The 27,156-nt window shown below is 39.8% G+C and overlaps 1 protein-coding gene across 1 annotated transcript in view; it reads left to right on the top strand.

Annotated features, from left to right (window-relative positions):
• Positions 1-27,156, top strand: part of DYNC2H1 (dynein cytoplasmic 2 heavy chain 1) — a 217,617-nt gene that overhangs the window by 6,040 nt on the left and 184,421 nt on the right. Inside the window, exons 5-25 of the mRNA XM_054973537.1 lie at positions 72-216; positions 2,368-2,600; positions 3,689-3,823; positions 3,930-4,043; positions 4,585-4,696; positions 7,004-7,128; positions 9,132-9,307; positions 10,410-10,605; positions 11,038-11,133; positions 11,864-12,004; positions 12,093-12,191; positions 13,643-13,782; positions 13,927-14,155; positions 15,273-15,400; positions 17,381-17,496; positions 19,031-19,158; positions 21,767-21,916; positions 23,341-23,546; positions 25,396-25,551; positions 25,644-25,758; positions 26,413-26,583. Coding sequence (XP_054829512.1) covers positions 72-216; positions 2,368-2,600; positions 3,689-3,823; positions 3,930-4,043; positions 4,585-4,696; positions 7,004-7,128; positions 9,132-9,307; positions 10,410-10,605; positions 11,038-11,133; positions 11,864-12,004; positions 12,093-12,191; positions 13,643-13,782; positions 13,927-14,155; positions 15,273-15,400; positions 17,381-17,496; positions 19,031-19,158; positions 21,767-21,916; positions 23,341-23,546; positions 25,396-25,551; positions 25,644-25,758; positions 26,413-26,583 — 3,111 coding nt within the window. The remainder of the gene's footprint in view (positions 1-71; positions 217-2,367; positions 2,601-3,688; positions 3,824-3,929; positions 4,044-4,584; positions 4,697-7,003; positions 7,129-9,131; positions 9,308-10,409; positions 10,606-11,037; positions 11,134-11,863; positions 12,005-12,092; positions 12,192-13,642; positions 13,783-13,926; positions 14,156-15,272; positions 15,401-17,380; positions 17,497-19,030; positions 19,159-21,766; positions 21,917-23,340; positions 23,547-25,395; positions 25,552-25,643; positions 25,759-26,412; positions 26,584-27,156) is intronic.

Genomic DNA, 27,156 nt, shown 5'->3' with positions numbered 1-27,156 from the left:
CTGATTTATGGATTGCAGCCTTCTCATTCCTGTATGCACCCATATCTTTAAAATATGTACTGTACTTACAGGACTATTACAATTTGGACAGCTTGTCTTTATTTGAAGTTGTGGATTTAGTGGAGACAACACAAGATACAGCTGATGATGTATGGAAACAAACTGAGCATGAACCTTTTCCACAGCTACGCATGCAAAACCTTTTGGATATCATAGGTAAAATACACTGTGATGGTGAACAAATGTTCAAAAGGTAGCTTATGTGCAAAGAGTAGTCTTGTTTAAAATGTAGTCTGCTATCTCTGTGTTGTACTCTCTGGACCCCCTCCCCACCATTTCATTTAACTTTTGTTTGTAGGATGGGTCTTTAGGGAATTTTCCAGCATTTTTATCTTGGCACTTTAGAGCTTCATTGGAAGTGAATTAAAAAAAACAACCTGAAATGGAACAGTATAATATAGAATAGGGTACCTGCACCCAGCATTATTGCTTTCCTTCATGCATTCAATGTGTGATTCCCTCTTGGCTGCAGTGCTAGTTAACGGGAAAGCTGGCTAGACTGAAAACAGGTACCCTGACTTGCAAGTAATCAGGCTCGATAATTGAGGGCATCCAGTGACCAGCACTTCCTTTGTGCCCATGTGGCTGTAACATTTAGTTTACTGAGCTAATAACAGGGCAATCTTAAGTAGAGTTACATCTTTTTAAGGCTCATCTAAGTCAATGGGCTTATTCCCAGGTAAGTACCTATGTGACTGCAACTTTTGTTATTTATAGAGCAACGTTATGCAGATGGTTGTTGTGGATTTTCCGGGCTGTATAGCCGTGGTCTTGGCATTGTAGTTCCTGACGTTTCGCCAGCAGCTGTGACTGGCATCTTTAGAGGTGTAGCACCAAAAGACACCTCTCTGTGTCTATCTTTTGGTGCTACACCTCTGAAGATGCCAGTCACAGCTGCTGGCAAAACGTCAGGAACTACAATGCCAAGACCACGGCTATACAGCCCGGAAGATCCACAACAACCATCGTTCTCCGGCCGTGAAAGCCTTCGACAGTATAATGTTATGCAGAGTTTCTCCAGTTTAAGACCATTGACTTCATTGGGCTTAGACAGGACGGAATAACTCTGCTAAGGATTTATTTATTTACTTCATTTATACACTGCCTTTCTCACTCATGCGAACCCAAATTGGCATACATCCTCCTCCTATCCTCCCACAACAGTCCTGTGAGCTAGGTTATGCTAAGAATGTGTGATTGGTCAGAGGTCACCAAGCTAACTTCTGTGGCAGAGCAAGAATTCAAATGTGGGTCTTCAACATTTTAACCCAGCGCTCTAATCAGATGTTTAATGCCAGAATATAGCAGGTGGTAATGATGACTTGGTATCAGTATTGTTCCTCACTCCCTGTTAGGATACTCTTAGGTGCTATATTTGTTATGTGCAGACTGAGAAATAGTGGCTAAGTGGATGGGCTGTGAATCAGCATTCAGCTAGTTTGACTCCCACTACTGCCATGAACTCTGCTGCTGCTACCACAGAGGTGATGGGAAGGCTGCGTGAGAGTGGCGGGGCTCCCTGCACTGCACAACTGCCCACCAGCTCTGCAGCCCCTCAAAGGCCTGCTGCCGGCAGCACAGAGGCCCGACACGGACCTTCCAAGTGCCTGCCGCTGCCACGAAGGTGGCAGGAAGGCCACGTGGGGAGAGGGGCTCCCCTGCACTGCTCCTCCCTGCTGGCTCCGTGGCCCCCAGGGGCCTGCTGCCGGTGGCACGGAGGCCTGGCATGGACCTCCCAATGCGGTGCAACCGCTGCAGAGGCGGCAGGAAGGCCATGTTGGGGTGGGTGAGGGTCCCCCGCATTGCACCTCCCTGATGGCTCTGTGGCCCCTCAGAGGCCTACTGCACCAATGAGTCAGTTTTTATCCTGGTGCAGGCGCCCCTCCAGAGCCATCAGTGTGCCTGCGCCAGGATAAAAAGTGAGTCATCGCCAATACGGCTCGGCTTTTATGTATAGGATATTCATCTCAGAGCATTTATCGCCAGTCCCTCCCCCCTTATATCGAGTTATTGTTCAGCCAAGACACAAACCTTTTGGTCAACAACAGTGAGTGAGAGCTATTCATGTTTGTAGCAATCTGCTACAGTGTATCACTGTGCCCACATCATTATTATTCTTTAGAGGTTGATTCATGTGAGATGAGACTACTTGTGTTGCCCTTTAAAATAGTGAAAACTAGCACAGGTGGAGTCTTTTTCCTTTTTGTGAATCTTTAAAAATCAGTTAATATTATTCAATGAAGGTTGCGCATTCATCGTTTGTAGTGTTGAAATTAATTTGGATAATTTGTGTGTTTGTTTTTTCAGCTGGCTCTCTTGGAAGATTTGTCCAGAAGAAGTTAGGAACGTTAAATCTATGGGAGGATGCTTTTCATATTGTGAAAGAAAATCTGAAGGCTGGCATCATGATTTGTGAACAATGGGTAACAGCCTGTGATCACCTTACAGGGCAAGTGTGGCAGCGTTACACCCCACACTTGTGGCAAGATGAAAAATATGTTCCTGAAAGACTAGACAAACTTGGCAAACGACTTGAGGAGGTATCTGTTTGCTACAGTTTGCACTTTTTGGGATGGGAGGAAAACTAAAGGTTTTCTTGTAAACGTTTCCTCATGGAGAAGAGCTGTACCTCAGTGATAAGAACACATGCTTTTTGTATATGAGGTCCCATGCTTCTGTTCCCTCAATCACTAAGTTAAAGGTTTTTGGTAATGGAGCTAGGGTAAAAAAATGCCACAGAGAGTGACTGTCTGAATAGACAGTATAAAACAAGACATTCTGATGTGAAGTCCGCTTCACATGTTCATATGTTGAGGGAATCCAGTGCTATCGGGAAGGGCGATTGCTCATTGGTGCAGTATGTGCTGTTTCTGTGAATGATCCTAATTTTGGACTCCATGATCTCCAGCTAAAAAAGAGCTTAGGTTACAGTGCTAGCAGTTCTAAGCACTGGAAAACCTGACTTTGTATGTGTTCAGGAATTTCTTTATCGGAAACTTCACTTGTATTCTCTTGTGGAACTCTCATTCATAGCACTGAAGAATGCTTTGGAGAATCTCTTTGTATGTATTCCCATAAAATGCATTTTTGGTGCATTCATTTAACAGGAAGTTTTAATATGCCTCAATGGAACATTTTTGAACTAATTACTTCAAATGTTACAGTGCTACATAGTTATGTAATATAACTATGGTGGTGGAAAATGCCCTCAAGTCACAGCTAACGTATGGTGAGCCCTGCTTGGGTTTTTACGGCAACAGACTAACGGAGGTGGTTTGCCATGGCCTGCCTCTGCGACCCTGGTCTTTGAAGATCTCCCCTTCAATTCCTAACCCAGGCTGACCCTGCTTAACTTCTGAGATCTGATAAGATCGGGGCCTGGCTGGGCTATCCAGGTCAGGGCACTATAACCCTAGGAATTGCTTATAATAGTCTTACATGCTAATTAATTTTATGAGGGGGTGAATATGCTTTTCCAGGATTGTGCATTTAATTGAAGTTTTTTTCTTACAACTTTGGATGGAATGATCATGGGGTCTCTATTCATAATATTTTATGTTATTAGAAATTGACAAAATGTAGGTGATAGGTTTTTATCTACAGTTAAATATTCATTTTTCTCTTACAGGTGCTAACTATTAGAACCCTCCATGAGAAACTTACCTATTTCTTACCAACTGGTGAACAGCAAGCATTGCATCTCGCTCAGGTTTTTGAGCCCTTTGCTGGTTTGAATCCTGTGCACTATAATCCCTACACCGAGGTATAACACTTATTTCTTATGTTATTTGTATGCTTGTTTTGTTGGTGCTTGATATTTGAATTTTGATTAAAGTGTTCCAAACTAAACTGAGGCCCATTACTCCTAGCCTCTGTGGAAAGCAGCAGTATGTCAATATGAAAGAATTATTGCTCCAGCAGAACAGAAAATAGCAAGTAAACTGAAGAAGTTTATTTCAGAAATTCAAGACAGTCCACAACAGGTAAACAGTTTATTTTAAATAACCCGACAGTTCTACTGGTGGCATGGGTAGGCATCTGAGGGCACATGTACAAGAAGTAATGCATCATCCAACTTCTAGCTCTGTGATTCCTGACTGTGTGCCAAGGCTTGCATACCTTAAAGGAGGAAAAATGTGCCTGAAAAAAAACTGTTCTTGAAGGATCTCTTGGCCTGCTTTGGCTTTTCTTCATACAACAGAAAAAGAGTTATGGTAATAAGCTCACAGAGAAAACAATTTCTACCTACCTCGATTAAGAGTTACTTGTATACTATCCAATATTGTACTGTGATTTATCTATAATTAGAAAGTTACAGGGTTTTTTTTTTTGTTTTCTCTGTTGGCTTTTCTTCATGGCTTGTCTAAAGCTTAGGATTCTCTGTTTAGCTGGATTTTTCTTTGTCAAAATTCTCCAGTTATTAAATTAGAATGAATAATTCAGTAAGAAAGATAAAACAGTTATGAAGAGCAGTTCATAATTATTTGTTGCATTTTATTAAAAAGATTTTTTTTAAATTTCTAGCTTTTTCAAGCATTTCAGAAATACAAGGAACTAGTAAAACGCCCAAGCATTAGCAAAGAATTGCTTTTGGAAAGAGAAACTTTGTTGGTGAAACTTCAAGATTCAGTCAGAGGTAACTGTATATGAAAGTAAACTGCCATAAGTATTTCTTCTACTTTATTTGTGCAACGTAAAATATAAGCCCTTCAGGTAATCTTAAAGTCTAGTATGTCTGTTCATTTCAGTAATGTTTTGTCTCTTTTTTCTTCTTTTGTCATAAGCTTTTCATAGAGTTTAACCTAATTTTTAGGAAATTGAAATGCCTTGAGTCGTCATGAAATGTCTCTTTTTAAAAGCAGCAAAGTTAGGTTATACGTGCTGCTTTGCACTTGCATACTTGGCAACATTTATTAGTGGTTTTCCTCCTTGTCATCTTTTCCCCTTGCTTTCCACAGCAGGAACTTACTTTCTTTTTAAATCATGTTCTATATTAATTGTTCTATATTTTATGAAGCTGCTCTCCAAGTGGCTAAGAAAGCTTTGGTCAATTTCATTCCAGGCTCCTGTGTCCAAATCTGCCCTCCTCCAGACTAACAGTACAGTCAGAGATACACTCTTACAGTTGAGTTCAGTGGACTTAGCGGAATGTGATTTTGCTTTTGCTGTTACAGTGCCATCCTGTACAGTTATTGAAGTTTGTTGAAATATATGGGTTGAGACTGGAATAACTCTTTATAGCATTGCAAAGTAGAAGTTCTCACCAAGAGTTTTGAGCAAGTCTCTCAGGGTCTAAGGATACCAGTTTTATTTTCAACACACTGAGTGGCGCTCTTAGTTTGGACGAGTGCAGGTACATAGAACCTGAAATGAAATCAATGAAGGATTTCTGAGCCATTGGATATATAGGTACTTTTGCCTGTTGAGACATCTATAACATGGAAATGATACTGCTCATCTACCTTATAGCGTTATTGTTTGGATTTCAACAAGATAAGGTATATACAGGTGGATGCAACCTAAATATATGTACCTCTGCCTGTGGAGACCTCATCTGTATTTGAGAGACAGCCTATTTGATAAAATATTTTTCTTTTATTTGGACAGAAATCGTTTTGGTAAGAAGTCAGCTATGGCAAAAAAAATACAGTAGTGCTTGCTTATTCAGTTCCAGGCATTTTTTTAACATTCTTTTTTCCCCCTGAGCAGTGAGAGTGCTGATCACAGTTTGTTAGCACTTTGAGATCCACATAGTGATCAAGCATCCTTACTTAGCTGCTATTATCATAATAACCTTTACCATTTATATAGTATTTTATAGTGTTGAAAGTGCTTACCATACATTATCTTGTTGTAATCCATACAATAACCCTATAAGGTAGATGAGTAGTGTCATTTCCAAATTGTAGATGAAGAGATGAGATACAGTGGCTTTCCTAAGGCTGCTATGAACCTATTTGTTATGACTTGCTTTCAGTTATATAATTAGATTTTGCCTTTAACCCTCTTCTTCTTGCCCCTCTGGGTAGATTGCTGCCACCAGGAATTATGTTCCAAACTAGTTAATTTATATTTCCCCTTTAATAACGTGCCCAAGCATCAGGCTCCTTCGTGGGACTATGTGGCCCTGAGGATAGGAATGAGATATAGGAATAACATATACTCTGGGATGAACAAAAAAAAACAAAATTAACTTTTATTTTTACAAGATGCATATTGGTTTCACACTATTACTTAAGCTTGATGGTTTCAAAGATAGTTATTGGTTCTTAAAGTTTCTTTACATAGGCTCAGTCACACAGATATACATAAACTTTCTCAGGCGTGCACACAGTTTGCCTGCTCTAGACGGAATGAATGTTCTCTCACAGACACCCACAGTTCAGGCTTCCACACACATTGCCTGCTTTGCCCAGACTGAATATTCTTTTTCAGAAATACTTAGACACTCTCAGACTGCACATAGCTAGCCTGTCTAAACCTCTTTTCTCTCTGCTCAGTAACTAAAAAACTGCAGTTCACTCCACCCTTAGAGCGCTACTACTGTCCAATCAGATTTCACTCCAGTCACAGTTCTCAACTCCGCCCACACTCTCAGTCATCAACCAATCATCTCATTCACTCACCCCTCTCTTTCACTCCCACTCTTCATCTGTAGCACACCAAGCATTTAAAGAAATACATACACTTAAACCATTACACCACAATAGAGGGGAATTTGAATAAGGGCCTTCTTGATTCTTAGGCTAGCCTCTTAGCTACACCAGCTCCATGTTTTTAAATACTTTTCTAATTTCTGTTTTTAGCGCATTAAGCAGAAACAAGTGCCATGGATCAGTGAACAGATTTCAGTCCTGTTAAGTCAGGCATTTGTGGGAGAGTTCCTGTGGGGCTCAGTGCACCTGTGTTGTATAGTAATAGGTTGCTTGATGCTGTTATGTAGATTATCGAACAGACTTTGAGACAAGATGCCATGGTGTTCCTGGTGATGCTTCCGGGCCACTTGCAGGCAAAAATCTTTCTGAAGTTGTGAATAATATTGTTTGGGTACGCCAGCTGGAATTGAAGGTACCAGTTTAAATTCGTGTTCTCGTGCTGAATATAACATTTAAGTACAATAGTGTATAGTATGTTTATTTTTAAGATGCTGATCGTCTGACAAGCTAACTGCAAGAATTTTCCTGAAAAGGAAATCTGTGGCTACAATCCTGCAGTTAAAGTGCTAAAATAAATCTCATTAAAGAAATGTTGCAGAGCAACTCTCACAAGGCTAAGAGTTTTCCCTTCACAACATGCACTGTATGCGCTCTTCCCAATGCACTTTCACCAGTTGTGGTGGGCAGTCATTCAACACAATCTGAAGCTCTCTTATGTCTTAGTGGCAGCATCCTGTTGTCAGCTTTTCTTGATGTTCCTACACTTGGTTCTGGTCATACTTTATCTAGGAGTAACCTGTGTATGGTAGGAGGGAAACAGCTGGTAACAGGAGTCTTCTAGTAAGACACTGGAGGACTTTTGATGCTTTTGAATGAACTCAGTAGTTCAAAGGGCATTTGGAAGAGAAGTATCCTGTGAGGGTGTGTGTTACGACCTTTACTTTCTTTAGGGTAGATTTTTCTTTTAATCTATCCCTTAACCCTCTGGGTAGTCTGCTGCCACCAGGAATATTTTATTCCAAGTTATTTTATTTAAATTTTCCCTTTGGTAACGTTCCCAAAGCGTAAGGCTCCTTCGTGGTTCTACGTGGCCCTGAGGATAGGAATGGAATATAGCAATAACAGCTACACTGGGATATAACAAAACAAAATAAACTTTTATTTAGTTAAGAAGCGTATTGGTTTCATAAAAGTGGTTGTCGGTTCTTAAAGTTACTTCATTTACTCTCATTCACACAGATCTCTTCTAAGGCTTCACACACAGTTAGCCTCTTTCACTAGACTCAATAGTTCTCTCACAAATACTTCAATATACTCAGGCAGCACACAGCTAGCCTCTCTTTCTCTGACTCTCATTCACAGAAATATGAAACCTGCTCAGGCAGCACACAGCTGGCCTCCCTTTCCCTGACTGAGTGTCCTTTCACAAACATGCTCAGTTCAGGTTCCACACAGGTCATATTTCTCTCATAAACTCTTCAACATATTCAGGCAGCACACGGCTAGCCTGCTTTCTTCTGACTGCCACTTTGCTCTCTGCACTGTCAGTCTAAACTGCATTCACTCCGCCCACACTCTCAGTCATCAACCAATCATATCACTCACTCTTCCCTCTCTCACCCCCACTCTTCACCTAGTTCAAACCAAGCATTTAAAGATACATGCACACATTTACTTGAAATCATTACAGTGTGGTTTATATTTTATAGTGGCTCCTACCGTGGTCTCTGTGCCCCATTTTCCATAAGCAGAGGTAGTGCTGTGCTGAGTGAGAGTTCAGCAATCTAAATATATACCTATAGCCTTTTTATTTTTGACATCTGAAGTGTTGACTGTGTATTTCTTTTATAACTAGTTTGTTTAGGCTTAAATTATTCTAATAAACTGTGGTTGCAGCTTAAAAAACCCCTTTCCCTAGTGTAATGGGGGGGAGTGTAGCCCAGGCCCTGCATGTGAAAATTCACGGGCACAGCCCTTTGCCTGTGTGGGGGAGGGGCAATGCAGTGCAGGCTCAGCATCAGAAGGGTTTTGTTTGCAGAACAGCATCAGTGAGAGGGACAAGGAAGGAATAGTGGAGGAACAGATTGTGTCCAGAGTGTTTTGTTCATATGTTGTTCATTAGAAGATCTCCCTCCTGTGCTTAGAATTTTTTTTCTCTAATCATTGGAGAATTTTACATTTAAATAGAACATTTATAGTAGGAAGAGTGTAAGTTCTATGGATTTTTAGGGGAACATCTTTATTTTTAGAAATGAAAATACTATTACATTTGGGTTTTTTGTAGACGTATGAGCAATTTAGGCTGGATATATGTTGATAGCTTATCCTTTATACCTTAATACTCTGGGTTTCTAGGAGAAAAAAGTTAATAACCACATTTTAAATTTTGAATCTTTGAATCTTTTTATTCTTAAGGTGGATGATGCTGTTAAGATTGGAGAGGCGCTTCTTTCAGACCTGTCTGGATTTCGAAACTTCCGACGAACTGCGGATAGTCTTCTAGAACAGTTCAAAGTATATGAACAAGAACAATTTGATGATTGGTCCAGGGACATTCAGGCAGGTTTGTCAAATCCAAAGTCTGGTCTTTGGTAAGTAAAAATACATTACTGAATAAGGATAATATTAGAATCTATAGTTGCATAATTTAGCTGGCAAGCAATTCGCTTTCTAGAACTAGGGCTTCTCTCTAGGTTATTAAAGTACTCTGAAAAGTTGGTCCAGAGCTTGTACCAATAGTCAGTTTACTAAATTTACACTATTTACTAGAAGTTACATTATTAATGCACATTGCATACTTGAAAAATTCTGTTTGCTTCAGTGTTTCTAGTAACGAGGTCATAGTCAACCCAGGGATTGTGCACAAGATCCTTGTCATTAAATGAACTTAAATGATAGCGTAGGGAGAAGCAAAAAGATGGGCACTTGTGACAGAGTTGCCTCATTGCTCTCAGTGTGTCATGAATTTGAAGGTCCCATTTATTTTGCAAACAGGCCCAGACCATTGATGAGGTTCAGTGAAGATCCCTCTTCTGGTAGCAGACTGGAGAGGGCAGGGGACTGAGGGAACCTTATCTGCCATCTTGTGGCCCCCAGCAAAGAAAGAAGAGCTAGTGTGGACGACCTTATTTAAATCCTTACTCAGGTCACTAAGGTTTCCCTGGGGAATCTTAGGCCTTCTCTCATTCTGGCCTACCTCCTTCTTGTGAAGATCAGATGGAGGGGAGAACCCCATATACTGCCGTGAACTCTGTGGAGGAAGGACATGATACAAATGTGAGGGATAAGTCGAAGGAAAGAGATTATTAGGTCCTTCCCCTCCTTTCCACGGGAATTATCTGTGAAACACAGTGATTGTGAGGTGGGGTTTACTCCTCATGATGGAAAAAGCAAAGATGCTTCCTTCATCGTGTTGTATACCATGAGAAGGAGAAAAGTTTCCCTCTTTGTTCACTGTCTGGTAATCTGCAACTTCCAACACCTCCTTCTCTGACTGGGAAAGGCAGTGGTGAAAAGGTTTGGGGCCAGCTCAGTTTGCTTATTTGTATGCATATGTTGCCATTCTGGTACAAAATGGAAAGCAAGCAAGTCTCTTGGAGATAAATGCCAGCTGATAATTGCCAGTTCAGTATATACTGTAAAAATCTTAAGTTCTGAAACATATTGACTAGTAATTTACATTTTTTGGCTTAGTATACAGGCTAGCAGTCTGGTTATGGAACTGGATCATTCTGATGGAGCATTAAAAATACATTATTCAGATCGTTTGGTGATCCTCATAAGAGAAGTGCGACAGCTCTCAGCGCTTGGCTTTGTTATTCCTGCTAAAATACAGCAAGCTTCAAACATAGCACAAAAATTCTTCAAGCAAGCCATTATTCTCAAGCAGGTGACAGCATAAGCTACAGGTTCTGTTGTACTGCACTGAATTCTGTCAAGTGGATGGTGTTGGTTTTGATTATTCTGCTGATTTTTATTGTTTTAACTTTATTGTTTTAACTTTTATTGTTTTGTAACTTTTTGCTGCACATTTCACTGTTAACTTTTTTTTCTCTGCTACTGTTGTGTTTTTACTGCTAAATCTTGAATTTTATTGCCCTCAGTTTTTAATGTATTTTTTTTCTTGTGGCTCTGTGGTTGTTATTTGGATGATGGTATTTTCTTTTTGGTTTGTATTTTTAAAATTTTTTATGGTGCGGGGAGCTTCCTCAAGAGTTTATGTGCTAAGGATGTCATTGTTAAGAAGGGCAATGTACGTCATACTAAAGAAAAATAAATATGGTGCTTGTGCATAATGGGCTTAATTTTTTCTGCCTTATAGGTGGCACATTTTTACAACTCTATTGACCAACAAATGATTCAAAGTCAGAAACCAATGATGTTGCAGTTGGCCTTAGCATTTGAACAGATAATTAAGGTAATTTTTAAAATTGAATTAACACCTTTTATTCCCTTCAGGATGCATGACAAAATTTTTTTTTACATATTTCCTCTCGGTAGCCTGCCTGTCCGTAATTATTAACTAATGGGTTTGATTAGATCTCATCTTATCTGAATTAATTCTATGAATTAAGTCTATCTTTTCATGTTTAATTTTGAAAGTAATTTTTGTTCACCATACAACCAAATAGATTACTTTGTTATATTGATCACAGTATGCTGAAACGTATGCATGCACAACTTTTTACTTTACTCTGAATTCAGAATCAAAAAGAGTCCAGTAGCACCTTTAAGACTAACCAATTTTATTGTAGCATAAGCTTTCGAGAATCAAGTTCTCTTCGTCATGTTTTGGTTGCATCCTCCCTCCCCCCCCCCTAATTGCATCTTCTCTCTCCCCCCCTTCTCCTCCCTCCTCTTCTATATTTGACCAGTTTCTGTACCATGCATCTGACGAAGAGAACTTGATTCTCGAAAGCTTATGCTACAATAAAATTGGTTAGTCTTAAAGGTGCTGCTGGACTCTTTTTGATTTTGCTACCACAGACTAACACGGCTAACTCCTCTGCATCTGAATTCAGAGTTTCTTACTTTCCTGTGCATTTTTGTATCCATACTTATATAGCAGTGAATGATCTAATATACTTTATGAACATGAAGAAATGTAAACATTTGTCACTTAACCACACAATTCCTTTCTCTTGTAGCATTCAAAGTCTGAGGGACCAATAACTTGGGATAACCCTAAAGTATTAGAAGCATATATCAAAAAGCTCCAAAGTGCAGCAGAACGGCTTGCCACAGAAAATAGGAAGTTAAGAAAATGGCACACTACTTTTGCTGAAAGGGTACTCTAAAACTATCATGTATGGTTTCCGTCTTTCTTTCTACCTAATTGTTGACACTTTTTAATGTGTGCTAAATTCTTCTTGATAGGTAGTTGGACTAATGAACATTGATCTGCTTCGACAGCAACAACGTTGGAAGGATGGGTTACAGCAACTGCGAGCTGTTTTTTCTTCCATTGAGAGACAGGCATGGTTTAATTATTACTAATTTTTTAAAATAACAACAACAATAATAGTAACAATGTGCTTATATACCACCCTTCTATACAGATTAGTGCCCCACTCAGAATGGTGAACAAAGTCTGTGTTATCAGTATTCCCACAATACAGCTCGGGAGCTAGAGCTGAGAGTGGCTTACCGAAGACTGCCTGCTGAGATCATGGCAGTCATGGGAGTTGAACCAACAGAGTAGTGATTCACAGTCCAGCCACTGTGCTACAGAAGCTCTCAATCAAGTTAAATATGGTGGGAAGCTAACACAAATATATGCAGTGTGGACTCTGTCTTAACAAAATGTTTATTACAGTAATATCAGCTTGTTAAATCTATGGTAACCTTTGAAAATTGGCTGTGGATGAAATGTTTAGATTCAGCTGTAGGGTATGTGAGATTCATAGCTGAGGCTCCTGCTCGGCTTTTCATATCCCTGACTGGCATGGCCCAGTGTTAGCCAAAATTATCCTACATTTGTTAGAAGTTAGTAGCCTGTTAGATTTTCAGGATTCTGTTGTTTTAACATGGTTAGTTTGGAATTTGCCGTGCATGGTTGCGGTGAAGATAACATTTGACATAAGGGCATATAATATAATCGGTGACCTAGTATAGCTGGTGTCCTAGTAAAAACAGAGCAAGGAATTATACCATTAAAAACATAAAAGGTTGTTCTAATTGCCTTTAAAATGGAAAAGCCAAAATGCATATATTCATAGTTGCTAATTAGGGTTGCCAGTAGGCCTGGAGGAAAGTGTCCTGTCCCTCCAGGAGAGGCTTATTGTATGGAAATTGGCAGCTGAAGCTTTTTGTGGCATTGCGCTAGATAACATCACCTGGTGAATAACAACCCACTAAACCTATTTGAATGGGACAAGACATTCTTTTTCTCCAGGGAATTGGCCACTTGGCAACTCTACTGCCAGTGCAAATCTCTGATGGAATTCTGATCTGATTAAGTTGCCTTCCCAAGTTAAATTTGATGATGGAAAAACTTGACAAGGATATTGAACTGCCCCGGTAGTTTCAGAGAACGGGGACTAGCCGTATTCCTGCATATACAGTGAGAGGTTAAATTATGGTGTTTGGGCTGAAGGGGTATCAAAGGCCATTTAGTTTGGTTATTATTTGTTCTTATGTGGGGTGTTCTGTTGCTGCACAATCTCTAAAGATGCCTGTACAGTCTTCTTCTTGCCCTCCATGCATCTGACGAAGAGAACTGTGATTCTCGAAAGCTTATGCTACAATAAAGTTGGTTAGTCTTAAAGGTGCTACTGGACTCTTTTTGATTTTGCTACTACAGACTAACATGGCTAACTCCTCTGCATCTATGTACAGTCTATTCTTGAAAAATGAAAGTGTTCAATTTGATGAATTGCTCTTATATGCTTAAGCTGCATCTGCATTCTCTTACTGTTGAACTGTAGGGTTTTCTTTCACGTGACATGAAGGCATGGAGACTGCACTGGAACCATCAACTGTACAAAGCCCTGGAGCATCAGTATCAGATGGGTTTGGAGGCACTCAATGAAAATCTGCCAGAAATAAACATTGATTTAACTTACAAGTAAGATATTTTTTTGTTTGTAAAATTGATGAAAGATCCTTGTGTTTTCATATCTACAAATGGAGTAATTGCTGTTCCAAAATGTGATTTGTGGATCAAGGTCTGAGAAATAGGAATTTTAATATATTTTAAAATCTTTTTCAGACAAGGGAGATTACAGTTTAAACCTCCTTTTGAAGAAGTGCGAGCACGGTATTACAGAGAAATGAAGCGATTCATCTCTATTCCCAATCAGTTTAAGGGAGTGAGTGAGACAGATGACGAGTGCATTTTTTCTGTTATGACTGAAAGAAATGCAAGTGGGTTTCTGACTACGTTCACTAAAGCAGAAAACTTGTTCAGAAGATTGGCAGAAGTTGCAGACTCATTTAAGGTGCATAAATATTTGGATTTGGTTCAGAGACTTCTAAGGATGAGTATTTTACTAGCTGCTAAACATTGATTTGTATTACGTTGTGTTTATTTGAGATAATTATGCTTAACATTAAGCTCCTGAGAGCCTCTTCACACTTCATCTGGCAATAATGTTTGTTTCAATGCCAGTGGTAATACTCCAGTCGTTTTGTGCAGGAAATACATAAAGGGCAGAAGTATATCTTGAAAGGATATGACTAAAGGGCATGAATAATTTCTTTTTAAATGTTACCAGTATAAGAAAGTTATTGCTAACTCATCTCCAAGGAAAGCTCCTGGTGTTATTGATAATCATGGCTAGGGAATTCTAAGCAGCCGCATTCGGCTGAGTTAGAATTTGAGAAGGTCCACAGGGAAGAGCTTGCAGAAGGTCAGCTGGAGGAATCCTGATGAGCCTCTGTTTGAAATGAATTCTGGAAAAGTAGTGGTAGCACCTTAAATACTATCCGAGGGCAGAATTCAGTCCTCTGCTGTGTGGTCAGGGGACCAGGGTGTAGAATCTAATGTGCAGAGACCATAATGATGAGATACATCGTACGTATCTGCCCCTCTGGAGGTCACCCTGTGGGTGTGTTACAGCATTTATCAAGGATCAGGCATTTGCCACAGGACTTCCTGCAGGCTGAGGGAGGCGGAAAGGCCAGGGGGATGGGCAGTGCGGTGCCTTCTGGGTCCTGTAAATGCCCATGGAGTATCCTGATTCTTGCTGTTCCCTTTGACCCCCTAGGATGCCGTCTGGTGAATGACCCCTGCCTGTCTCAGAGTACTTTGCTTGCTCCAGCATAGGGCCTCCCCACCCCCCGGGGCAGTGATTGACACACAGCTGCAGCCTTTCCTTCTCAGACTGAGAAGATTGGATTGCACTGTGGCTTATTATTTTTCCATTTAATGTGATCGGAGCTTATGTAGGCACGAGTCAGCTTCACCATATGCATCTGAACCTCTTGGTACTCCCTGATCATTATGCCTTATTTGAAAAGATAATATCTTGTAAAGAAAATGTGTTCTGTACTTAATAAGACCTTTTTTATTCTGTATTATTTTTTTAAAAAACACCACAAATGCTATGAAAAAAGGAGTGGGTTGTGATGGGACAAGTGGATATGGAAGCTATGGTGGAGAAGCACCTTTTCAGTGAGCAAGATTGGGAAAAAAACTTCAAAACACTGAAAGTGAAAGGGAAAGATGCAGAGCGTCTACCAAGGTATTGTATTGTGAAAGAATTATATGTGCATTGTAGACTACCAGATAAGTAATTTTCAATAGCGTGAATCTATTTTTATATATGTTTTGCTGTTACTTTTTATTGTGAAATGTGGTTCTAATCTTACTTAGAATGAAACTTCTCAAAAAGGTTTCTGTTGATTTCACAGTGATTGTATACAGTGCTAATAGAGTAGTTTCAAGTGGATAGTCTTGTTCGTCTCCAGTAGAACAGCAAGATTTGAGTCCAATGGCACCTTAAAAACGAACAAGATTTTCAGGGTATAAGCTTTTGAGAGTTAAAGCTGCCTTCATCAAATGGCCTTCCCTTGGCCACTCAAAGAGGCAGTTATCTGCCCACTACTTCAAAAACCATCCCTAGACAAAAATGATGTTGTCAGTTATCATCCAATCTCCAATCTGCCCTTTCAAAAGAGCACTAGCATGTCCATTCTTTATAGTGACCCCCAGCTTATGGAATGGCCTGCCTGAAGAGGTCACGAAATCTCCCACTTTCCTAGCTTTTTACAAACTATGTAAAAGTGAATTATCCATGAGAGCTTTTTTTCACAGGTAGGAGAACTGTGCTGTAAGGAAATGGTTCAGAGATATGATTTGGTTAGTGGACAGGGGCTGTGGACTATATTACTGTGTACCTACTGAGTATTGCTGCTCCATTATTTAATATACCATGTCTAATTGCTTATACTTTGCTCATTGCTTATGTTTTGTTTCAGCTCTGAATCAGATATCTGGGTATATTCAAATTTCTACAATCCATACCCTATTGCATTGTTTTTGTAAATTTGAGCCATTGATTGCATTGATTCATATTGTGTAGTCCACGAATCTCATTGAGAAAGGTGGACTATAAATAAAATAAATTAATACCCTGAAAATCGTATTGGTTTTTAAGGTGCCACTGGACTCGATTCTTGCAGCTGTAATATTGTGGTATATTTGGGCCTGGGAATAGTACCATTTCAGTGCTTGCATAGACAAGTATGCAATTTGAAATGGGAGTTTATAAGATGGATTTGCCATAACCTGTGAAGCCTGGAGTTCTCAAATGGTTGAGAGTTAGCTAGATTTGTTATTATTAGTAAGAAACATTTGATACAGGGCTGCAGTTTGCTCTTGGTGTTTCAGCATAAACTGAGAATTTCTTTTACTTCTGGTCAACTCTGTCTCTCTGTAGAATAATCTACTGCCCATGTAGAGCCTAACTTTGAAGTGGATGGGAATCTCCTGTGGGAACTTTGTGTTTGTGTGTGTTTCAGACAAGATTTTGCTGCAGTGGGGCTAATACTTTTGGTAGCTGCAGAATGTTTTGTTTCAGTTATATATGCAGGACTAGTAGTTTGCAATTTACAGTGAAATCCTAAGAAGAGCAGCAAAATCTTGTCTGAAACGCACACAAACACAAAGTTCCCACAGGAGATTCCCATTCACTCCAAAGTTAGGCTCTACATGGGCAGTTGAAGTCAATGGGCTTAAACTGGTATAACTCTGCTTAGGATTTCATTGTTCATTTAGAAAGTGTTGTACAGTTGAACTCCTAATTTGCTCCATCATGCTAGTGTTGTTTTTAGATACCTGTAAATATGTTATTATGAATGTCTATTATAGCTAAGTTGACATAGCCCAAAATTTGGGGGGGATTGAGTTATTGTCTCTTTGAAATTTGAAGAACATGAAATGGTACCTGTTATCTTTAGAACCAAGGCTTGTGTGTGTGTATAATTTTTTCAGGTTGAGTACAATTTATAATCATTCTAAATAAAGTTGTCAATTTTCATCATTGAATTTTGTACTTCATTATGAAGGATTTTTGTTGGTATGTATTCAAATTATAAAACAGTATTGCATGAGATAATGAATCATATTTCTACTTTTTTTCAAACTTTGCTTAATAATATTAAATATAGCCACTAATGTTCTTTTTCTGATAACTGAAAAGCTGCTATCTTAATTTTTGAAGCACTGTGAAAGTGGATTGCATAATTGTGAACTGCAACCCAGTGAAGACGATGGTTGATGATCTTACCCAGAAGTTGTATGACGTTCTTGTGATGTCTTTGCGAAAATCTATACAAGGTAATAAACAAGGGAGAGAAGTTCTTGTTTTGGATAATAGTTATAGTTTGCTTGTTTATCCTTTTTTGAAGAATAGTTATTTTGACTAGTCACTTGCATGTAATTTTTACTTTTATGATACGATGCAAAATTGTGAACTTTAGGTAAATAAACTGGGTTGATCTGGTGGGATGTATTGAACTTACAGAAAGTTTTTTTTTATTATGAGTTTCATACTTAATTGTTCCATCTCTAAACATTTTTTATACTTCTATACAAGGTGCTATGATAACTTGCCAGTAAGTTTCATTTGTTTCAGAAGCTGTGTGCATTGTTTCCTGAGGGCAGGAGTTCATGTGTAGCTACAACCCTGAATTAAAAACAGTGGGCAAACCATCCTCTCTGCTCCCTGCCTCCCAACAATAACAAAAGTGTAGTAAAAGCAGTACAAGGGTTTCTGTTCTATTTACACTGTTCTTTGTGTTTGGAGAGGAGGCATAGCTAAAGGAATAACCCTCCCCATTCCTTTCCCTCTTGGCTTGTGAGAGAGATACTCTTATACCTAATTCTTAATGTATTTTTGTGTCCTAAGTCTTCCACTCTAGCCCAGAATGCTTAGCCTTATGTGTTACTTTTTTCCTGTGGAAAAATAAATCTTCAAGTAGGAACAGTGCAGTTATTCCTGTCTGTGTGTATGTGCTGTCAAATCGCAATCCACTTACGGCAACCCCAGCAAGGGGTTGTCAAGGCAAGTGAGAAGCAGAGGTGGTTTGCCAGTGCCTTTGTCTACAGTCTTCCTTGGTGATTGCCTATCCAAGTACTGACCCTGCTTAGCTTCCAAGATCTGATGAGATCAGACTATGCGGTGATGCCTCCCCTCCCTACTCCAGTCTAAGCCGGTTGAAGTCAATGGGTTTAGACTGGAGTAACTCTTCCGAGGTTTACGCTGGAAACTTGGTGAATTTTGGAAGTTAGCATGAATATGTTAAACCAGTAAGCCGCTATAGTGTAGTAGTTAAAATATCATACTACGGTCTGGAAGACCTGGATTAAAATATCTGCTGTAGAAACTTGCTGGGTGACCTTTGGTCATTCACCTTCTCAGCCCAGCCTACTTCACAGAATTATTGTGAGGATAAAATGGAGGAAGGGAGAACAGTGTACATTACTCTGAGCTCTGTGGGGGAAGAGTGAGGTATACATAGGGTTGTGAAATCTCCCACTATGGTGGGAGACTTCATGTTGGCAACACTTGCTGCTACTCTATTGGCCGACAGGTGAAGAATAATTTTAAAAAATCACTGTTGGTACAATGGTGTTGCATCCCTTGCAGGGAAAACCCAGGTGGCATCATGCCTCTCTTCAGGCCATGCTTCATGGAATGATTTCCTACATGCTTTGGAAAAGTATATGTCTTCATCAGCTGAAGCACCATCAGATGTGGCTTTTTACTGAGAATATGAGCTAGCCATTTACAATATATTGTTATATGTGAAGCAACCCGTGAGGGCTATTAAAAATCTAATACATTTGTTTTTCATTTGTCTTTATGTAGTTCATCTACATGAAATTTCTTCATTCCTTAGTGATTCCATGGAAAGTTTAATAACCAGACCCCAAAGTGTGGATGAGATAACTCAAGATAATTTAAATTATAAAAACTTAACAGAAAAAAAAGAAGAGGTAATTTTTTCTATAACACTAAGAAAGATACTTAAAATTACTCCCCAAATTTTCTATTACAGGTACAGCTTTAATTGCATAATTTTGATTAAAATTGTTCAGTTATTAGACTCATATTTTGTCGTCTTATAATCACATATTTCACTGTATTTCCCCTTTTTGGCTTATTGATAACGTCCTGTTTCTTAATGGCCTGCTTAGTTCTCTTCTATGTCACTTAAATTAGGGAAACGATACTTGCTGTCTATTAAAATTACATAGGGGAAGATCTCAGTGGGAGGGTTCCAGGGGGCTACATCAGGTGCATCCAAGAACTTGAGCATGCCCACTACATTTAAAAAAACTTTTTTGTTCATCATCATCCCACATTGAGACTGTGCGTGTGCAGGCCTATCAACAGAGAAGCTTTCTAGCTTCTTTAGAGTTCCATTAGGGGCCGCTTCTCCTAGGTCATGTAGAGGAGAAACTGTGTTTCTGAGCTCATTCAGATTATCACTATCTGATTGTTTTTTCTGACTGATTTCTTTGAAATTTTGACTTCAGACTGTTCTTTGACTATCTTGAAATTGGTGATTTTGACCTTTCTGCTCAAGCTGTGCCAGTTGAGTGCAACTGTTACGTTAGTGATCATGAGTATGTCTCAAAAGGCAGTCTTTAAGAAATGTTCCCAGTGTGGAACAACAATGAGACACTCTGATCAACACGATCTGTGTCTGTTGTGTTTGGGCAAGGGGCATAAGGTTGGCGTGTGTTGCATATGTTAACAATTCACCCTGAAGGCAAGGAACGAAAGAGCCCAAAGATTAAAGGCTGCATTGTGGAAGAGTATTCCCTGGCACTGACTCTTTAACAGCGAAAAATCCAACCATCTTTGGATCCGAAAACAGGGTTGTACATACCTGTAACTAGTGTTCATTGAGTTCTTCTGTGCAGGCACACATCCATCCCTCCTGCCCCACTGTGAACTCTCTGGTGGTAACTAGTGGTAGTTTGCAGCAGTTCAGGAGAACTGGGGGGGGGGAGGGGTTGCTCCTCTGGTGGTCATGTGACTGTTTAGGCAGGAAAAATGGTTTCTCTACATGACCTAGGAGAAGCAGCCCCTAATGGAGCTCTAAAGAAGCTAGAAAGTTTCTTCATTAGTAGGCCTCTGCATGCGCAGTCTGAATGTGAGACTGCAGAGAAGAACTCAATGAACACTAGTTACAGGCAGGGTTTTTTTTCTGGGAAAAGAGGTGGTGGAACTCAGTGGGTTGCCCTCGGAGAAAATGGTCACATGGCTGGTGGCCCCGCCCCCTGATCTCCAGACAGAGGGGAGTTTAGATTGCCCTCCGCGCCGCTCTGTGGCACGGAGGGCAATCTAAACTCCTCTCTGTCTGGAGATCAGGGGCGGGGCCACCGGCCATGTGACCATTTTCAAGAGGTTCCGGAACTCCATTCCACCGCGTTCCTGCTGAAAAAAAGCCCTGGTTACAGGTATGTACAACCCTGTTTTCTTTGAACTGCAAGCTCCCAAGCCATATATCGCAAACAGTTTTTAAAGATTTCCCCTGTTTCAAAAGTAGAGCCCAGTAGGCTTGCTTATTGACAGGCACTAAGCCATCTTAGAGATACAGAAATAAGTTCAATTGTTCTTTGGATCCCAGCTCACATAGAGATATAGTATAATTCACAATGCATTTACTTCGCATAAGTTAGTGGGATGTTCCAGAGTAGGGAGATTGTTGGTTGGGGCTGTTGTATTGTCAAAAATGTGTTGACAATGAAGTTGAAGGGCTTACTTCCCCTTATCTGTGATGCCTGTTCTGGTGGTTTTTTTTGGGTGGCTTTAATAGTTTTAAAATGTGTGTGTGTATAAATTACATTTAAAACCATTAAAACCACCCAATTTGTTAGCTGTCTTGATGGCCCTTTTGATGGCCCTTATTTATTCTGCTAAATAAAAAAAAATATTCTGCTAAATAAAAAAAATACTAAAGTGCTGCCTAAACTGGGAGCTTGATGCACTCCACAACAGGTACAGTGTGTGAGCACAGTGAGGACCTTCCTCTATCCCTTCCTGCTTTGGCATGTGCTCTAAGCCGCTCAGAGCATCAAGCCATTATGTAGACTGGGAGATGTGTATCTGTCTCCCACATCTCTATCCATCCCTAGCATTAAGAAACCCATGTGGGCATTTTACTTGTGGTGGACTGGATGAGACCCAGCTTGTGTTAGAATAACCAGACGTAAAACAGTGAAGAGAATGGCCATTATGAATTCTCATTGCTATAACTGCATTGAAAGAAAAAAAGATACTTTTATTTTTCTCTTAATGTAAATGTATTTATTAGTTTTCATCAATCTATTTTTGAATATTCAGTTTCATTTTAAAAGCTATTTTAAATTAGATTCTCGTAGATTCTTTTAAAGCACAAAATTACACATTTTTTACTCAACATATTTTTCTTTTTTCTCATAAATGTATTGGTATGTTGACAAAAAGCTTAGTTAATGATGTGCTTATTAGCAAATAAGATAAAAGAACAGCAGAATATAAATCTAATATAATCACAGAGAGAATTAAGGTTTCATTTATATCTTTATATTCATCTACAATCTTTTTATTTAGGTTTTCCTCCTATTTAAAGGAGCAGAAGGTAAAAACAAGCTCCTTCGGACTGTGGCTGGTGGGGGCATTGACACAATCAGCAATCTGAGAGCTACATGGGACAAGTTTGAATTAATGATGGAAAGCCATAAGCTTATGATTAAAGAACAGGTAATTTGGGATGGATCACAAACATCTTTTTGTCCCTGGCTCTAACCTTTTATCCAGTTTGGCATGGGCAAATCTTGAATACTCTTTGACATGAATGATTTACTGCAGATGCAGAGATCTCTAATGTTGTCATTGTTCTCAGCAGAGTTGCTTGGGCTGCTTTATAGATGCAACATCTCTTCCTGAATGACCGATCCCTGACAAAGGGATATCCAGAGTTAGAATACCTGGAAGTAGGGAGTGTGCATTTGTTGGTCCCTGCCTATTGTATTGAAGATCTGAGAGTGTGTACTTGGCAATAATGTGTGCTGGAGGAACAGGGTGGGGCAGAATGTTATGAAAAATATGATCAATATAAGTTAAGTAACTGGGAACTCCCTAAACGCATTGCGTGGCACCAACTATGAATTTTCCACTCTGTGTACATTTGATAAGAAACTGCAGCAAATGAACTTATGTGTATTTTCAAACATTGCTTTCTTATGGTCACAATTTACATTTTTTGATGACAGTAATAATATTTTGACTACACATCAGAGTTCTGTGTTAGAGGCTTCCCACCCACCAGCCATCCCACCTGCCTCCCAGCTGGCTGCCTCAGCAGCGTTTTTTTGGGATTGGGAGGGGAGGAGGGAGGGAAAGGGAAGGAAAGAGGGACAAAGAGGCTTCTCCCAGCTGGCTGTGTGAATGGTATTTTCTGGAACAGGAGAGGGGGAGTGACAGAGGCTTCTCCCCTCCTCCACCAACCTGCCTGCCTTCCAGCTAACTCCCTCAGCAGCCTTTTCAGGACTGGGGGAGGGGGGCAAAAGAAGCTTCCCCAACCCATCTGCCTCCATGCTGTCATTGGTGACTCCCTACCTGCACACCTGAGATGTCCCCCATATTTGGCAAACTATCTTCTGTCTGTGTGGCCCCAGTCCTTGGATTTAAATATCCACAGATGGAGCCACACTTGGCTATTAGAATATGTGATATAAGTACTGAGGTTTTAAAGTTAGAAATACTTAAGTGTGTGCTGTTCACACATCTCAGTATGCAGCCTGAGGAAGTCCCTGGGCATGATTATGGGATCCCCATAGCATGCTGCTCACCTAGCTCTGGCACTCCATTCATTGAGAGCAGATGTAGCATAACCTAGGTCAAGGAAGCCAAATTTCCTTTTGAGAAGCCTAGAGGGTTGCCACTATCATGCCACTGCTTGCTTCAGCTCTATATGCCTTGCAGTTTTTTGTGAGGGGGGGTGGGGAGTAGGTTTCACGTGTGAGCTGGCCTCCTGTGTCTGAACGTGGTGCTGCTGGCACCCTGTGCATAACTGATAAAACACAATGTTGAAAGAATAGGCTTTTTATAGTCTCAATATCTTTCATTAACTGCCAAAGACAAAGAATTTTTAAAAGCAAATCATATACTCTTTTCCCCCCCAGGTCGAAGTGATGAAAGGTAACGTGATGTCTCGTGTTAATATGTACCTTCAAGAACTGGAGAAATTTAAAGCACGCTGGGACCAGTTAAAACCCAGTGACGATATCATTGAGACAGGTCCTCATGATATGCTGCAGAAAAGCGCGCAGACAATAAAGGAAAAGAAAGCCGAGTTTGATGAACTTGAGGATACAAAACAAAAGCTAATGTGTGTTTATTTCTGTAGATGCATATTATTAAAATTAGGGGTCTGACCAAATACACATTTATGAAAACAAGTTAGACCACTGGTAATTAGATATAACCATACTGTGTAGAAACTGTCATTTTTAGTTGCATACAGAATGAAGAGCATATCTATTAATTATTGAATAGATAAGTGATTGCAACATTTTTAACCAAAACAGAAATCTCCAGTGGATGTGTTAAATTAGTTAATATCTGAATGCAACGTGGTGGTTAATATTTTTGGTGATGACTTAGTTTTAGGCAGGCTTTTTTTCAGCGGGATCTCCCAGGATCTGAGATCTGGCACCCATGAAAAAAGATCACGTGACTGGTGGCCCTGCCCCTGGCACTCAAAGACCCATGGGCTGTCTCCCTGGGTGGAGCTTCTCCCAGGCCACCTGCTTCCCCGACCTCTTCCCCAGCCTTTCCCTCCCTCCCTTTTTCTTTCCTTGCTTCCTTCTTTCTTTCCCACCCTCCCTCCCTCTTTCCATGTCTTTTCTTCTTCCCTTTCTTCCTGCCGCGCCGCCACGAGGTCACTACCAGAAGTGATGTCACCTCCCAGAAATGACATCATCGTGCGTTTGCAGCGGTGCACATGCACGTATGATAATAGAGAGATCCACCACCTCATTTCCCAGTAAAAAAAGCCCTGGTTTTAGGCATTCTCTTTTGTCTTCCAGCTGCTTTCTAGGGGACTCCATCCTGGCTCTGAGCCCTTGAGTTCACCCATATTGTTCAGACTTTTCACTGTATACTTCTGGTCAGGGTTTTATTTCTGGGAAAAGAGATGGTGGAACTCTCAAGAGGGAAATGAGGAAGAAACACCAGGGATTCTTTGAAATCATATTATTTTCAAGCACTATTGCCGAGTATTTTCAAGAGGTGCCGGAACTCTGTTCCCCTGCGTTCCCCCTGAAAAAAAGCCCGGCTTCTGGTGTTCGTGGTGTGTGTGTCACCATGAGCCCATCTCCCTGTTCATATGTTTTTGTCCTAGAAGTCTAGCTGACCCCAAAGGTGGTTCCTATTCTGTTCCTTAAGCCAAAGTCCCTAAGAGATTAGACTGAGAAGGCCCCATTTTACCATGCAAATAATGCCTCAAACTGCTCATGAATATTTACTCATCTGTATTAGGTTAACCCACATGGTATCTGTAAAGAGTGACCAGTTGAAAGATTTAGCTAAGGCATCCAAAACAATGCACTAAAGAAGACTGGGTGTATGTGAGAGTAAGTGAAAAGCCCTCATTCTGATAGTTAGGCCAAAGCTGGAAAAAAATGTGCTCAGCTTGAACAGGGAATTAGTTCACTCCACAATGCAATATCAGGAGGGTGCCATTCTAGGTGAAAAGGATATCAATTAAAATATCTGGCCTGAACTTGCATCCCAAGAGGAAACCAGAGTGAAGCAGAGTAATGCTGACATATCTATGCCCACCCCACATACCTACTGATGGACTGAGGGAGAAGGAAGAAGGATTCTGTAACTAATCTTGTAGTGTTAAATGATAAGACAATATGCACATCTGCTATCTTTTCTACTGAGAGTTATGGAATGAAAGGATTTAAATTCTCTTTAATGTTGAATAAGTCTTTGTGCACATGTACATTACAACAGTTGTAAATTTTTCATATGTCTAAGGGGTAATCAAGTTTAAGAAAAAATGACCAAGCCCAGTGAATTCTCTGGGACTCTGCTGTATAAAGTCTATTACGCCCCAGTGGCTGTCATGGTTTGGGATCCCCATCGAACAGTCTGAGCTCTCTAATGAAAGAATTTATCAGCTTTTATTTCAAATGCATTTTTATCCATACAATTTTCTTCTTCTTCAGCAACGACTGTCATCACTTTGAATTAGAAGAGCCTGATTTCTCTTTGGCTGAGGAAGTACGCCGAGACATCGAAACTTGTGCAGAAGTTTGGGCATTATATGAACAATTTCATGAAGGCTTTCAAGAAAAAGCCAATGAAGACTGGATTACATTTAGGTCTAGCTTTGTTTTCAAACTGTTGTATAAATTCCTTCTTTATGACAGTAGTTATGTTATGATGAACTTCCTTACGTTTGTATTTCATGCAGGAGCAAAACCTACTTGTTTGAGGAATTTTTATTGAGCTGGCATGATAAACTGAGGAAGATTGAAGAGCATAATATAATGACTGTGAAGCTGCAGAAAGAAGTTGATAAGTACAAAGTAAGATCCTTTAATATGAAAACAAAATAAAGCCAATAGAAAATTTGAGGCATAGTTATATAATTCTTGAGATCCATTCCAGATATTTGCATACACACACACATGCACACATATATGTATATATATGTATATATATATATATATATATATATATATGTATATTTGACCTTTCCTGTGGCTCGTGGCTCACAAAGCATAATTTAAAATATCACAGTAAAAAAAAAACAAAATAAAATCCCAAATAATTCCCCTCCTCCAGTATAGTTTATGTATCACGTCCCAAGTTGTAGAGGTACATGTCATGTTGTTTCCCTAATAGTGGCAGATCTGAAACTAGCTACCAGCCTATCTTGTGATGGAGATGAAATCTGAATTAGAGTCTCTTTGCTAAGCAATGTGGTGATAATACTGCATTTTGCTTTGTTTGTTTATTAAAACTATTTTTTTACTTTAGCATTGCTCTTTAAAGTAACTCTTCCAAAGTATTTTTACGTCTTGTTTTGCTGTAGTAGAATGAGACAATTATTACAAAACAGTAGCATTAAGTTAGAGGTTACTAGTGTATATGAGAGGGAAAAATTTTAATTATGATTTCAGAATGTAATATTCTGTCTGTCTAGGTATGTTCAGAAATTATTTTATTTTTTGCAACAGATGTCACTTCCTGTCTTGAAATATGTTAGAGGAGAACACCTCTCTGCAGATCATTGGCTGGACCTCTTTCGGATTCTTGGTCTTCCTAGGGGGACTAGTCTAGAAAACCTGTTGTTTGGAGATCTGTTAAAAGTAGCAGATGTCATTGTGGAAAGAGCAGCAGAACTTAAGGTAATTTTTGAAGTTTTACTTCAGGTGATTTCTTAATAGTTTAGTCACCTGTTCTGGAATATGCTAAGGTTCTCAGCATGGTTTATCTCATGCTCAGTAAACCTTCAATTCAAGTTTATTAAGATCACTTTGACATAGACTTAATTTCTGTCCTCTGACCTGCACTAGACAAAAGAATCGCCTAGTGTAAATAATTCGGGTGATGGGGCGGGGGGAGGTTCCTTGACCTCTAGTCAAGGAACAGATTCCTTTGGTTTGTTTGGGCTGTGTTAGTTTGCTCATGAGAGCAATTGGTGAGAAGACGATGGTATTTTTTAAAGAACTTGGAATTTTTGGTCCATTATTCTGTATAGAGGATCATTTTCAAGGAGCTGGAGTGACTGTTTTCCAAGTAAATGACTCCAAAATAGCAGGGAACATAGTCCTGCCTGTCCACTAAAGATCCCTCCCCAAAGGTTAAAGCAAATTGGAACAAGGGGTCCGCTTCTATGGGCCTCTGAACAAGGTTCCCCCAACCATCCTAGTTGCCTCAGTTCTTTTCCTATGGGGGAAAATGTCATGCTTTCTCCAGGA

Source organism: Eublepharis macularius, chromosome 3 (assembly GCF_028583425.1).
Source record: "Eublepharis macularius isolate TG4126 chromosome 3, MPM_Emac_v1.0, whole genome shotgun sequence".
Classification (NCBI taxonomy): Eukaryota; Metazoa; Chordata; class Lepidosauria; order Squamata; family Eublepharidae; genus Eublepharis; species Eublepharis macularius.
This window is presented reverse-complemented; position numbering and strand designations above follow the sequence as displayed.